We start from the raw sequence: 14,846 nt of genomic DNA on the forward strand, positions 1-14,846 counted from the left end.
ATGAGAGCCAGTCGATATTACAACGAATGAACTTTTATAATTCTACATTTAATAACTAGCGATATCCTATCATGATGGCAGGTCCGCATCTATATCAGAGAGGTATCTCCCTTGACCTCTCCCTTCTGAACCCTCCCTTCGGCTTCCGAGTAGGCCCGTACGACCTCTCCGTAGGCTTCCCAAACCCCCTTCTTGTATCCATCCATGACCTTCTCCACCTTGCCTTCCTCGTTCCACCTGCTACCGATCAAATCCTCAAACGGCTCCCCGGAATCTCGCCTCTCAACCGCCCACAAGGCTTTGTACGCCGCTCCTAACGCACAAGCGTTCCCTACGTCCAACTTGTAGACGCCTTCGATGCCACCGAGCACGTCCGCCAAGACATGGGCGATGGCTTTATTCCTACTCCCGCCTCCGACGAGGTATACCCTTCTCGGCTGTGGGTTTTTGGGATCCAACAACGGGGCGCTTCGGATCCGCATGCTCAACGCTTGGGATTCAACAATGGCCCTCGCATCGGTCGTGATATCCCACCCTTCCGACTCTTCAACCTTCTTCGAAGCACCGTCCACCTCGAATCTATAAAACCCCGGGTTTTGCACGTTCGGTACGATTTCCGGTAATGGAAAGTAGAATCCAACCTTTGCTTTATCATTCGGAGAAGCCTTCCCCAGTATCGGAGTCTCAACCGCGGCTTTGTTAAACTGTGCCCAAGAGTGATCGTTGACGCCCTTGGCTTTGTTGACCGCATCTCTGATTTCCTCCCGTGCCAGACCACCGTTTTTGTAGCAAAGCATGAACATGTACAATCCCGGCTGAGTCGGGTGGTTGAACATATGGTACGCCGGGGAAGGGTAATATTTTTCCGTACTCATCAAGATGGTAGTGCTGGTTCCCAAACTCACAATAGCATCTTGAGGGTGCAGCGGTAACGCAAGAATGGTGGACGGGTTGTCTCCCGTACTGGGAATGATAGCACAATCCGCAGGAAACCCCCATTTCTTGACAAAATACGAAGATATCGGGCCGAGATTTTTACCACCGTCGGGTTCCACCTCTCCTAGTTTCTCATAAAGCGCCTTTGTAGCCGTAGCATCCGTTCCGGAGGGAGATGCGGCGAGGGAAATGAGTCTGTCGTCCCAGGATTCCGTCTCGATGTTGAAGAGGTTCATGCCGCAGACGTCGGATATATCTATCGGTGCGATTTTTCCAAGAAATAGAGAGGCCAGGAAGGAGGATACGAGGGATATTCTACTCGTAGCGGCGTATTCCTCCGGATGGAGTTGAACGAAACGAAGGATCTGGGGACCGGTGAAACGGTGGTGACCGCCCGAACCCGTGGCTTTGGCGAGTAAATCGTCGCCACCGACACGGTCGTCGAAGGCGGCGACTTGTTCGGAAGTACTGTGATCCTGCCAGTTTGGAGAGAACCTCCAGCTAAAGGCTTTGGGGGACAATTGATCCAAAAGGGATTTTTCGGTCGACAGGGACGAGAGAATGGATTCCGCACCCCGAGACCAATATCTGATCCGTACGTTGTCAGCAAGATGATGGCAATTCCGCGTTGTATTTGTTCAAAATCCAACAAGGTGGGTTGGCTCACACGCTGCCATGCTGCTGGCCGGCCCCGCTGATACCTTTGACCCTGGAAAAATCAAAGCCTCTGTCCTTCATACGCTGGAGGAGAAGGTCGAGGGCTTCGATCCACATTGCGACAGGGGCGAAGACTTCATCATCCTTTTCATTGACGAAAACACCTTTTCGGACGCCATACGAGGGTATGTCGTCGTCGAAGGAGACGGCTTCTTCAAAGACGGTTTCCAAGTTTGATTTAACGGCGAGAACTGGAATATTGTTAATACACGCACTTGTATATTATAATATTTCCATCTTGTAGTGTAGAGAAAAAAGGAATACCTTTGAGCTGTTGGGTGGAGAGATCCAACCCCAGATATAACGGACTGGAATCCGCCATATCTAATGATAAAACTACGAGAGAACCGAGATGGAATTCTCACTAAAAAGATAAATTTTATATCAACTTATAATTATAAAGAGAGAAGGAAAAAAATAAAAAAAAAATTGCTGAATGGCATCGAAAGGTAATATAAATCCTGGACCGCAGACCGCCCGTCTATTTAAGCTCAAGCAAGAGCGCTGCGGTATGATATATAGCCGGTCCACGAACAGTGTCTCCGCAGAGGCAAGACCCCGGCGGATGGACCAGGTGGGTTTAGGCTAAATCGAAGACGGACATCCGCCAGTTGCGGTCCCCTGAAAGCCGCTCCCCGGCAGTCCAATCGGGTTGGCCTATCGATAACAAGCGGGAAAGAGCTGGGCCTTGCATTCGACGAATCCAGATATACGAGTACAATATAATATGAGAAAGAGAGGAAGTGATGTTTAAGTCTCGTGGGAGAAGATACCGGGATGCAAGATGTGTAAATATAATATGCTCCCAAGGGCGATTGACCAGCTATATGCATTGGGGATTCGATTCTCGTGGCTGTTATTGCCTGAATCAAGCGTTGTCTCTGCTGCCTTGCTTCGAGCAGGCTCAACGCACTTCCCTTCGCGTTCACGAAATACCACCAGAAGTCCCACCGGCACGACACGATCACGACCTCCCTACATCTTACCCTCACAGGACCTCTGACTGTTCGTCCACTTTCCTTTAATCAGCATCGCCATCGTTGTCGTAGATCTAGATCCCTTCGATAGTCCCTCGCAACCTCGACATCCCTAAACTCTACAGCCTCGTTGATCCTTATTGTCGCAGAGCTGGAACCGAATACATCCTTTGGAATAATACGAAACAGCCCCTCTATCCTGTGCGAATCCATCGATACCCGCTGCCAAAGATGGCATCGTCTCCATCGCCATCCTGGAACGAGGCTCGACGGCCTTACGGGGGAGATGACAACACCGACGTCGACATGGAGCGTACGGATTCCGAAACACACCCTCGAAGCTCTAGCACTGGCAGATCCGTCGACCTCTGTCGGCATCGTGGCGCAGAAGTCCTTGGGAACCATCTCATCATCGAGCATATCGTGAGATATCTCCCGGACGTTGTCGATATTGTCAACCTACGTCGAACGTGCCCGAGTGTTTCCAGAGACGCCAAGCATTACCTGATAAGGCAGGCCGAAAGCTTGGACTTCTCGAATACACGATCCATCTCCGACAATCGGATTCGAGAATTCCTGCGTGGTCTCTCGAATTCCCATCGGCCTGACCGGCCTGGTCTCCCAATGGACCCACTTCATCAATGGGACCGCCTTACGTATCTCGATTTGAGCAACACAGGAGTCACGGCAGACCTGATGATTAATATCATCCTTCAGACTTTCCCGGATGTCAATTGGGAAGACTACAATCGGTCCGGTGCTTTAATCGGCACCGATGACTTCCCGGAATGCTTCGTTCATCTCAACTACATCAGAGCCCAAGGCTGCCTATCGTTGGATACCGACCGGGTTTCCGACCTCCTCCAAAGGCTTTTGTTCAGGAAATTGAATACATATTGGGAGCAAGACGATGTGCCCTTGGTTCTACCCTTCAATGCGGGCCCTCAAGCCGGCGGTCGACACGTCAAATCACCCCTTGGCTCGCAGATCTGGCGTGGCCCACTCCCTAACAACACCGAGGAACTGGAGGAGACCGGACTCGTCGGGTACACTCGTTTGCGGAAGCTATTCCTCGGCAATAGCGGTAAACTGTCTATCGATCGAGAATTCTGGGAAAAGACACCGGGAAACCATGGCGTTCGGAATTGCCCCTTCCGGCACAACGTTGCCCGCTGGCTTTGCATCACAGGTGCTCTCGGTATCGAAACCGAGATCATGTTCTGTCATTCGTACTGCGATTCACGTAACGCTTTCCTGTGGGACGGTTGGACTATTGACGAAGTTCCCGAAACCTTGATCGACGAATACTCTCAGATGCGACTTCATCACACGGTTCACAAACAACTCGTATCGCGGGGCACACGACAATTCCCCAAACTCAAGAACGAGGATCCCATGCCTCGGATGCCCTGGGAGTTCCGTATCGACCATATTCCTTCCGGACGGTCTTTCTACTTCCCGGGGACCGGCGACGACCATGAAAAACAATTGCAAATCGATGACATGAACCTAGCCACGAGTCTCGTATGCACTTCAGCAATCGATCAAGCTGTTGCCAATTTTAGTTCCTACGATCTCAGCGAACAGCGAACCTCGCTTCACAGGATGACAAAAAAGAACTGGGGTTTCCCGGAAAACTGGGCTCACCCCAACCCGGGACACGCCACCGCCAACGAAGGATGGCTGGCCTATCTGTTCCGTTACTGTCTCCGAGAACGCAACTTCCAACTCTACAAATTTGCTCAGCCGAACTCACCTCGGGAGAATCTTGAAATCCTGCCCCCTTACCCTGCGATCAACGGCCTTAAGATCGATATTTCGGAAGTAGAATATGTTTTGAAACGCATGCTTCGATGCCCACTACCTCGCCGCATCTTCCCTCCCAATGTCGGCCAACCGCTACTTCCGGAATACAACTGGTGGGATCTTCGCGGTGTCGCACTGATCGAGTACCCTCGCGGGCTATGCAGCCACTGCTTGCGAGAGGTCTGGCTCTGCGAAAGTTGCAACCGCAACCCTAAAGCTTTCTGCGGCGAGTGCATGATCAGTATGCAAGAGAATACCATCGCTAAGGGGCGGATGAGCGAGAAACCAGATTCCGAGGAAGAAGAAAAGGCAAAAGCGGCCGTATTGCACGAGGAAGAGGACGAGGATGAAGATGGGGCCTAGATGTCCCTAGATCCTTCCATCTTTTCATAGCTCGGCGCCTATGAACTCATTGATCCTCCGATGAAAGAACTTGTGTCGAGACACCTTCGTCTTTCTTATCCCTTACTTCCTTCTTTCTCAATATTTCCGAGCGGAACAGGTCTCTTTCCGGAAACAATATGGACAGGGTCTTTTCACTTGACGAGTTTTATTGATAGAACGTAAGGGACTACGAGGAAGTCGAGTGTCAGAAAGAGTACTCTACCGCATTCGAGACAGATTTCTCTTTCTCTCTCTCTCTCTCTCTTTTTTTTTTTCTTGAATATGCTCGAGCCTCCTGCTTTCATTTCTTCATACTTACCTTAATGACGAACGAGCGATGCATTTATATTTCTATCCTTGCTCTACGGATTATTTCCTGTTTTTCTAGCCTCCTTTTTCTTCCTGCTCTTTTGTCTGGTCGTTTCTCTTTTTCCTCATAGAACTGCTTTTTCCCTGTTTGCTCGACTTTATCATGGCGTTTCTAAAGGTGAGGCTTTTCTACGTTTCTTTTAAGCATGGATTTCACGTTTTATGACGGGAGAGGCAATCGGCGTGGGACTCTGCATTATTGATATTCGGAAAGGCGGTCGGTTTAGCATGGAAGGTATTACGGTTTATGTATAATAGAACGGTGATGAGCACACACAAAGGGTAATAACGAATACGGCGTCTGTATCTTCCATCCTCTATCGATCTTCGTGAGATCTACAACCGTATCAAAACCGCCCCTCGGATAGCATCGTGGTATCACAGGTATGCACGTCATCCCCTGATCCTCTCCTCTATAACCCCCAAAACCTCCCTCCCGAACACCCCATCCTCGACAGCCCCCCTCACAACCCTCCCCACCGTCTCCCTCCCCACGCCACCCCCGACCACCCCCTTCAACGGTTCCCAATCCCCCTCTTGTTCCAACTTTATAACCGCCTCTTTAACCTTCGCCTCCTCCACCAATTCCGCAATCTTCACACCATCGACCGCCCCGATCAAACCACTCGCCGCACTCGCCGCGACACCTCTGTAGTACACCCCCGCGTTCTTCAACAACACCTCTTTCCCCTTCTGGGCGGCTTCGATGGGTATTCTACTTCTCAACAATTCTAGATTTCCACGGGCGAGGTATATCCCCGGTTTTTCCTTTTCCGGGGCGAGTTTCGTAGCCGAGGAGAGGGAAGGGGAGGATATCGTCGATAGCAGTTTCCATGATTTTGACGGGTTCGTGGGTAAAAGAGCGGTGGAGAGGGTGGTGTAGGCTGTTGAACGGTCGCAGAGGGCCATCCAGGAGGTTGTTAGGTCCATCGTTCCTTTGTATTCGCCTGTAGAAGACGAAGGGGGGTAGAGGGTGAATGGTTCAAAGGCGGATTTGACCTCCTCTTCCCACGTTTCCAGGGTGCTTAACCCGAGGTGATACTTTGTTTCTGCCAACGCGGTTAAGAAATTCGTTCGGGATAGCGTGGCTTCTATTTCCTTTTCCGATACTTCGTTAACCTCCAGCCCTAGTTGCGCATACTCCTCTTCTTCGTGGAGTTTTCCCGCGATGGGGAGGATGTAATCGGTCAAGATGGTATTCGCGTGGGTGGTTATTTGTTCTAGATATTCTTTCGAAAAGGTTGTGGTTGCCGTCGAAGGGGTGGAGAGGGTTAAAATGTTGGTTTGGACTTCTAGCATTGTTAATGCGGTGTCCAGTATTGAGAGTTTGGTAGTGGGTTCGAGGATCGATGCCCACTGGGTTGCGTTCCCGCCGCCGCCGCTATTGGAGGATTGAGAGCTGGCGGTTGAGTTTCTCCGTTCTGCGGGTGGGGGTTTTACTCCGCCATCATCGTCATCCATATCATCTTCACCGTTATTGATATCATCGAACGACTGTGATTGTTCCAAAGTAGATTTATATTCCCCCTCCTGAACGACAAGGCATTGCTGTAACACCGCCCATGAATTTTCGAACGCCTGTTTCGATTGTAATAACCTTTCGATTTCCCTCGCTGGTGTCTCCCCATCGTCGTCTACGTCATCTTGTGGTTTATTGGCATGGAATTCTCCAAGAGAATTAAGCGTTTGTCCGTAATTGAATAGAATGTCCGAACTGTTCTTTTCCAGATCGTTGCATTCGCGGTGTGCTTCCGCTGCGGCGAGGAGACGGGATTCTGGGGTTGAGGTCTGGGGGAAGAAGGTGGCTGGGAGGGGGAGTTGGGTTAGGGTATAGAGGAGGCGGGCGCTTCATTGTATGTTCAAAATATACATGTTAGTTAGGGTTCATCGAAGGATATTTTGTGGAAGAACGATGACGACGAACCGGTTATAGCGAGCATCAAAGTTGTTCGGATATCGAACAAGGGTACTTTCGTAGGCGGTGATGGCTTGGACGAAGAATCGGCCGGCCTATAAAACAATCAAACAAAACATTAGAATAGACTTCTATCAAATGGAAAAAAGAATGATAGAGATACCTTGGCAACATCACCGCTCCTCCATCTTTCACCGCTTTCTTCAAGCTCAACGGCGACTTGACGTGGTAGGTTTGTGTTAGTGTTGAATTCTACAAAGCGAATAAACTTCTGGTTCGCATATTCGCGACATGGACGCATACCTGCAAGGTACTCGTCCGCGGTTTCTGGGGCCTGGGGAGGGCAATTGGAAGGTATTAGCTTCCCGAAAGCTTCAGTCGGTCCAATTGATAGAATAAAGACATACCTTCGGCGTCTTTTTCCGCCTGCTAGGCGGTGGACGTGGTCGTTTCGGCATTGTGCTCGTTCTGAATTTAAATTTAGTTTTGCAGGTTGTTAAAAAAAAGATTGGAAGGGTTTGTTGTATTTTTATTTCGGGTCACAAAACACAGGTGGCTCGGCTTGGTTGGAGGGGAATATTCACGGTACGCGGCGATTGGGACAAATGAGAGGAGGGGATGGGAAGCGAGACAGGATCGAAAACGCTCGATTCATTATTCATTAGTAAATGCTTTTGCACCGGGATTTCAGACACCCGAGAAAGTACAAGAACGCCCGAAAATGCAGGCTCGATAAAAAGAATCAGACAGGTAATAACGAATCTCGCTCGGCAGGCGGTCGAACACTTCGGAGGCCTCCAAGCTTCATGGGATAGTAGCATTCGTAACAAGTTAAAGGGGGGCGAGCCACAGTAAAAAAGAAGTAAATGTCAAATCAGGGAAGATAAGCCCCACCAGCTAGAACAAGGTTCTTCTTGGTGAACATGACGGTGTAGATGGGGGTCTTCTTGGTGTAGTAGACGGCGAGATGGTCGTTACTAAAATCATGGATGGTCAGTTATACAATCGGATTGTAGACGATTCATGGGAGATAACTTACGTAGCAACGACTTCCTTCTTATCCTTTCGTCCCTTAGCGCCATGAACTCCCAATCCGGCGGTACCACCCGCCCCAACCTCAACCTTGGTGGTCGAGTCACCGGGGATCCCACCGATGCCATTGATAACCATCTCTGCTCCGACGGTTCCGCTAGTGTTTGAGGCATTGTTGCCTTTGTCTTCACCGACAGACCAGACACGGATGGTGTTGTCGGCCGCTCCGCTGACCAAGACCTGACCCTCAACGGCCCAAGAAAGACTCCAGATGGGAAGTCTGGCGTGTCCCCGCATGGTCTTGATCCTTTTACCCATGCCGATATCCCAGATGTTGATGGTCCCATCATCAGCACCCGAGGCCAGATACTTGCCGTTGGGAGAAACCTGCTGGCAACGGATTGGCGCGGTGTGGCCGTTGAACAACCTGACCGAACCACCTTGCTGCATGTCCCACATCCTCAAGGTTCTATCGGCGGAGCCGGTGACGACATAGGCGCTGTTGGGATGCCAGGCAACCTTGGTAACGCTGTCGAGATGACCAACAAGGAGACGAAGCGGGGCGATGTGCTCGGTCGCCCAGATTCGAGCAGTGCGGTCCCAAGAAGCTGAGGCGAAGTAGTGGTCGAAGGGTCCAAAGCTGACGTCCCAGACCGGGTTGGCGTGGCCCTTGTATGCAACCAAAGCGGTGTGAGTATGCAAGCTCCACAAACGAACGGTCTTGTCTGCAGAGGCGGAGAGGAGCAGCTTGGCATCACGGGAGAATGACATCCCATATACGGGGCCGGAATGGCCAACGTATCGTCTGGTGGTCGTGACGTTGTGGTTCTCAGAGGGATTCATCGACCACAGCTTTTCCCCCTTGAGGGACCAGACCTTGACGTACGACTCCGCATGAGAGGTCGCACAGAGGGTGGTGTCTTCCGAGAACACAATACGATGGACGCCATCGCTCGTATTGTGGAAGGTGTAGGTGAGGACACTAGGGAGGGCCCCAGCCATGGGTGGGCCTTCGACACCCTGCTGGGTTTTGGCGTGCCCGGAGATGGTGGAGAGACAGAACTTGTCTCGGTAGTCCTTGACTGCCTTGATTTCGGCGTCAATGTCCGTCTGCTTGTAAGCAGGGAGAGGGATATCTTCCCGCATGGGAGTATCCTCGCTCTCCTCTCGCTTGATGTGCTGTTGGAAGGTCTCGAGCAAGCTCGGGCCCCCCATGCCCCCCATCTCCTCCCGACGCTCCTTCTCCCTGGCATCCTCGGCGGCGAGTTCGTATTCGACGTCCTCCGCAAGGTCCTTATCCATGGGCATCAAACCCAGTTTGAGGGCCGGAAGGTCCTTCTGGGAGGAAGAAGGGCCATCCTTGGTGACGTGCCCCAGGATGCCCTCGTTGTCGCCGAGGATATCATCCTCGCCTACGAGGCCGAGGAAAGGCTGCCAGTCGACCTTGTAGAGCTGGCAATTGGTGTTGAGGATGTTGATTATAACATCCCCGGCACCGGCACTAGCCTGATCGGTCAAGTAACCCATGAGCAAGCCATGAGTGACGGTAGTCAGGGTTACATGGTACTTGTTTTCGGTGTATACCCTGGCGGTATGGTTCTCCTCGATGTGAATGGGAGCGCAGATAGAAGCTAACTGGGTGAGATCATGACTGTGCTTGGTGCGAAAGTCATCGTTGTAGGCTTCGAAGAACCTCTTGGCTTCGGTGATGAGGTTCGCGCGAATCAGATGGAGGTACAAGTGAACGAAGACCGGAAATGCGATACGCTTCAGTTCGGTCTGTGCCAGAAAGAAAACGATATTGTTACCAATCAACCAACCCATCAAGACCATCGGCCAACCAACCAACCGCGGTTAGCTTGGTTAGCTCTGGAGAAATGCGTACCTTGTAGAGATCGAGAGAGTTATCTATCCAAGCGAGGAGACGAGCTAGAAGCATAAATGTCAGCCAAGTCGCGTCTTTTGCAAGCAGGTGATAGGTAAAAACGTACAGTAAGTCTTGTCGTAGAGGGGGTACTTGTCCTCCTTGGGACGGATGGGAGCAACAGAGCCATCGACGGCCGCCATCTCTTGTCGCAACATGGCTTCGGTCCTATTATAGCCCTTCTTGCTGAGATATTCAATGACGATGTTGTTCAGGTTCTGGGCCCCTGGAGGTTGAGGTTGAGGTTGAGAGGCAGAGTGCGATGCGGTTGTCGGAGTTGGAGGAGGACCATTGGCACCGGGAGCTGCAGAGGCAGCAGGACCTCCGGTCGATGTCATGGCCGCCGAGCTTTTCTTTCAGCTACCTGAAACGCGGGAGATGCGGGATTCCGGACGGGGATGCTTGACAGGCAGATGCAGAAAGTTCGCGACAAGGATGGTGATATCGTGATGACGGTGAATTTATATACGTAAAGAAGATGGAAAGGGAGGTCGAAAAGAAAGACGAGAGAGGGATCAATTGGTCCGGATTACTTTGTTTGGCTATACAATACGAGCATACGTGGTAACTAAGTGCGATATGGTGAATCCGGAGTTGCGGTGTCTACGGGCGGCACATGTTTGTAGCTATGTAGTACAAACACGAAGCGGCGATGGGGTATGAGGTTGGTTGGGTTGACCTGACGTTTGTTTGGATCAGCAAAGAAACAGGCTGCAGGGATCATGGCCCAGCATCCATCCAGACCAGACCCTCATAGCTACCAAGCTCAAGCTAAGCAAAGCTACAGCTTTATTAGTCTCTACTCTATCTGGTTGGCTGACTAATTGATCCTGTATCCATATCTACATCTCGATCTATTTTAAGAGGAGGGGAATTCAAGGGGAAGGAGAGAAGGCATCACGGGACTTGGTATTAGATGTGCAGACAGCCAATCAGCCCGACCGGACGCCAAACGTGAGTTGAATCGGTCAAGTCATCTGCCAGTGGTGTCGGTTACACAGTCATATGCACATTAGATCCCATCCATCGTATATAGTTGAGAGGGTCCGGTATCAAGAAGAATTGTCAAGGTGGCTCGGGAAAAACCTCGCGCGACGTGGCTCATTAGGTAGAAACATGCATGTTGCGTTACCGTACATGATGCTACTCTCCATCTAGGATCCCGATATACTACATATCTCTTCCCGTTCTTAGGCTGACTGACAGCTGGTTGGTTGGCTGGTGGGCCTCATTCACACTCCATCCCCAACAGGGCCTCACCCCAAACCGTGTCAACTTCCGGCCGCCCAATATATTATCTCACCCCACCTACACCCCATAACCTCAGACTTCGTACGCCCCCGATTATCCGTCTCTCTCTCTCTTCCACTCCAGCTCTGGGGAAGGTTGATCCGCCTGCATATCGGACTGTTATAATATAAGGAAACTACGCCATAGTTAGGATAGAATACATCCCGACAGAAATGACCTCCTCGGAGTCCAACCCCAACGACGTTGCCGTCGAAAGTACCTCCAGCTCCCCTCCACCGTCCTCTCCAATCTCCGAGAAGGATTCTTTCACATCTCCGACTCTCTCTCGCTCCGGTTCCTTCGTCGGTTCCTCCAGAGATGAAGACTGGGAGGGCGCCGCTCAGGTTGATCGTCTGACCCTCTTCGACCTCCTCGACAACCTCGCCCTCCCGACTCTTGCCCTAAACCAGAGGATCGAAAAGTGGAATAGAACCCTCCATACCCAGAGCGAGTCGTTTAAAAAACAGGGGAAATACGTCAAGGAAACCTACGACAAACAAAAGGAGAGGGTCCTCAAGAAGAGAGATGCCGAGATTGACAAGCTGAGATCTCGCTATGGCAAGAATATCGATCAGTTGATGAGGCGATGGCAAGATCAAAAAACCGTCACCCTTAGAGAAAAGATATCTTTTGTCGTCGGTGTCAGCAATATCTTCATCAGTGGCTACCTCCTCGGTGGTCATCCGTACGTCCGAGTCTCCTACTACTCTACTACTCGAACGGAACGGTTATAACTGACAATGCTTTTTATAGATACTTGATGCACTGGTGGTATACTGTACAGATGGTTTATTTCATGCCCATCCGCTTTTATACCTACCATAAACGTGGCTATCACTACTTCCTCGCCGATCTCTGCTACTTTGTCAACGTCCTCCTTCTCTTGTCGATATGGGTCTTCCCCAATTCCCGCCGTCTCTTCATCAGCGCCTACTGTCTCTCCTACGGCAATAACGCCTGGGCGATTGCCATGTGGAGGAACTCGCTGGTTTTCCATTCCCTCGACAAGATAACCTCCCTCTTCATCCATCTCATGCCTCCGGTCGTCCTGCACTCGATCGTCCACCAAAATTCCATGCAAGGCAAGATGTTTGCCCTCGAGCGGATGAGACAAGAAGGTGGTTTCGGGCTTTTCGAGATGATCGGATGGGCGTCGATACCGTACCTCTTCTGGCAGGCTAGCTACCATTTCTTCATAACGATACGTAAAGCGGAAAAGATCGCCGCCGGAAGGCCGACGTCGTTTACCTGGCTGCGACGAAGTTACTCCAAGACCTGGATTGGAAAATTCGTGCTCAGTTTGCCGGAGTCGTTGCAGGAGTTTGCGTTCATGGGCATTCAATACTCGTATGCCGTTTTGACGATGCTGCCCGTGCCGTTGTGGTTCCATTCCAGAACCTTGAGTTGTATCTTTGTGTCGACGTTGGGACTGTGGAGTGTTTATAACGGTGCTACCTACTACAGTAAGTTTTTCAATTCCTCTTCCGACCCCGGTGATGTTCCAGGCTAACGGCGTACAAGTCGATGTCTTTGGCAAGCGCTTCGAGAAGGAACTTCTATCCCTCAAGCGAGACATCGAAAGATCTCAAAGGTCCCCCGTGCCGCCTACCCCCGGTTCCGAGCTATCGAGCAACCCGGAATTTAAGAACCCAACTGGCAACGCGTCAACTCAAGACGAGAACCAAGATTCTAGAGATGCCGGGCTGTCGACGTTGGAACAGCTGCCCCCTGCGGCTATCGACCCGGGTCTGAGGCATAGGAACACCAATGGTATAATTCTCGACGGAGATGGGAAGTAAAAAACGGAACAACAGCGGCAACAACTGTTTCTAGATTTTTAGAGCAATTACATAATATCAGGGGTTCTTAATGGTCTCGGATTTGCGAGCTGGAGTTCATTCGTTCTTTTCCATGTTTTATTTCCGTTGGAGTTTAGTTCCAGGATTCGCTCGCTACGATGGGATGCCTTTTTGTAGTAACTACCATTTTCTTTTTTCTTTCTTTCTTTCTTTCTTTCTTTCTTTCTTTCTTTCTTTCTTTCTTTCCTTCCTTTCTTTCTTTTTTTCACCGGCGAAACATATGGATTTTCCTAAGTACCTTTATTTTTGTGTGCTGTTTAAACGGTTGGATTTCGTGGGTTTGCATTCGAATATCATTTTTGTATAAGCGCACGTGCAGAGGTTGGTGGAATCAATTAATCCGGTACCTTTTCCTGTGGGAAGACAGCTGTAGGAAACCCGATGATTTTCACGTGATGCATGTAATTTTAGCCCTCTATTTTTCTCCTATATATATACATTTGGTGTACGATCACGAGCGTGTCAAACTGGCTGGTAGAATTCACAAGCTTGGATTCAATCCTCGAGTCATTCACCTATAGTTACAATACCGGCAGGTACCAAGGCTATTTTGCTTGAATGCTGGGCATGCCGGCGAGAAAGCGACCCGGTTTTTGCGCTGCAGCTGGGACCCTTGGGCTTCTCGGGAATGATGGAAGAGGCTTTTCGTATTCGCCTATCGGGAACCATGGATCAAGCTTTTTTGGGTGGCGCCCGCCGTGTCCGTCACTTACTGACGTCTGTCCAATATCTGGGTCTTCATATTTTGAAAACGGCGATATGCGACGGTGTTTTTATCTTTATTCTCGAGGTATCGATGCCTTTCGAGTTTCTTTTTTCTTTCTTGATTGGATTATCGTCGGTGCGGGGTCGCAGAGTTCTTTTCCAACTCTGCATAATTATCTACAGGGCATTCCCAGTCCGCTGACTTTGCAATCGAAGATCTTTTTACGAAAGAAGAGAGCTCACTATAATACACAACCTCCCCAGCCTGGCGACATTTATACATGGACATCCTGTTGACGATCGATAGGATAATCAGAATTGCGTTAATAAGCGCCCGAGCTTATAATATAAATCCCGGGATACCATCAGGAATCCGGTCCGTACGAACTGAAGCCAACGGCATCTTCCATCGAACTCCGAAATCATACGAGACAAAAAGCACATGAAAAAAGCCGATGAAGAAGAATCCGCAAGCGGGGTTTATCGGTTTGGGGTTCCCGCTTGATGCGGAAGCTGCAAGCAAACAAGGGTCTTTCTTCTTATTCTTCGCGAAAAATTGTCGAGTTTTTTTTTTTTTTTTTAGTCCAAGATATGTATGCAGGCTTTTCGCTTCCCCACTTTCGAGGATGATCAAATTTTGCCATACATGGGGTGTCTGAACCTCGGGAGGGAAGGTGGGTGGCCTTTGGCTCGAAGAAAGTGATGTTGGTTTTTCTTCGGGTTTTTATTCAAGAAAAAGCTTGACAAGTCTGGGACAGAGAAATTGCGACCGGGGGGTCGAACTACGGTGACACAATGCGTATTGTTTGGAAGAGGGTTATCGTGAAATTTACACTTTTTTCGAGGAACTCCCCTTCGATGGCAAAAATCGTTAGGTATCGTTTGTTTGAAAATGTTCAAGCTTACTAAACCGAGATGGAATGAAATAACGC

The 14,846-nt window shown here is 50.2% G+C and overlaps 5 protein-coding genes across 5 annotated transcripts; 2 read left to right on the top strand and 3 right to left on the bottom strand.

The window, feature by feature from the left end:
- Positions 1 to 89: 89 nt before the first annotated feature.
- On the bottom strand, positions 90 to 1,975 carry DFL_001919 (uncharacterized protein; the record flags this gene model as incomplete). The annotated part of the gene is made up of 3 exons (XM_067630623.1): positions 90 to 1,524; positions 1,604 to 1,844; positions 1,918 to 1,975. 3 exons carry the CDS (start codon positions 1,973 to 1,975, stop codon positions 90 to 92), a joined length of 1,734 nt encoding a protein of 577 aa, XP_067493249.1.
- An 886-nt stretch (positions 1,976 to 2,861) lies between these two features.
- On the top strand, positions 2,862 to 4,799 carry DFL_001920 (uncharacterized protein; the record flags this gene model as incomplete). Its single annotated transcript, XM_067630625.1, has 1 exon — positions 2,862 to 4,799. The coding sequence occupies one exon, from the start codon at positions 2,862 to 2,864 to the stop codon at positions 4,797 to 4,799; it is 1,938 nt and encodes a 645-aa protein (XP_067493250.1).
- A 783-nt stretch (positions 4,800 to 5,582) lies between these two features.
- On the bottom strand, positions 5,583 to 7,562 carry DFL_001921 (uncharacterized protein; the record flags this gene model as incomplete). Its single annotated transcript, XM_067630626.1, has 5 exons — positions 5,583 to 7,035; positions 7,114 to 7,199; positions 7,268 to 7,323; positions 7,408 to 7,438; positions 7,512 to 7,562. 5 exons carry the CDS (start codon positions 7,560 to 7,562, stop codon positions 5,583 to 5,585), a joined length of 1,677 nt encoding a protein of 558 aa, XP_067493251.1.
- Positions 7,563 to 7,978: 416 nt separating this feature from the next.
- On the bottom strand, positions 7,979 to 10,398 carry DFL_001922 (uncharacterized protein; the record flags this gene model as incomplete). The annotated part of the gene is made up of 4 exons (XM_067630627.1): positions 7,979 to 8,081; positions 8,144 to 9,915; positions 10,022 to 10,065; positions 10,128 to 10,398. 4 exons carry the CDS (start codon positions 10,396 to 10,398, stop codon positions 7,979 to 7,981), a joined length of 2,190 nt encoding a protein of 729 aa, XP_067493252.1.
- A 1,125-nt stretch (positions 10,399 to 11,523) lies between these two features.
- DFL_001923 (uncharacterized protein) lies at positions 11,524 to 13,149 on the top strand (the record flags this gene model as incomplete). Its single annotated transcript, XM_067630628.1, has 3 exons — positions 11,524 to 12,035; positions 12,104 to 12,813; positions 12,872 to 13,149. 3 exons carry the CDS (start codon positions 11,524 to 11,526, stop codon positions 13,147 to 13,149), a joined length of 1,500 nt encoding a protein of 499 aa, XP_067493253.1.
- Between the last annotated feature and the right edge of the window lie 1,697 nt (positions 13,150 to 14,846).

This window comes from Arthrobotrys flagrans (genome assembly GCF_004000055.1).
Source record: "Arthrobotrys flagrans strain CBS H-5679 chromosome Unknown unitig_3, whole genome shotgun sequence".
NCBI classification, from domain to species: Eukaryota; Fungi; Ascomycota; class Orbiliomycetes; order Orbiliales; family Orbiliaceae; genus Arthrobotrys; species Arthrobotrys flagrans.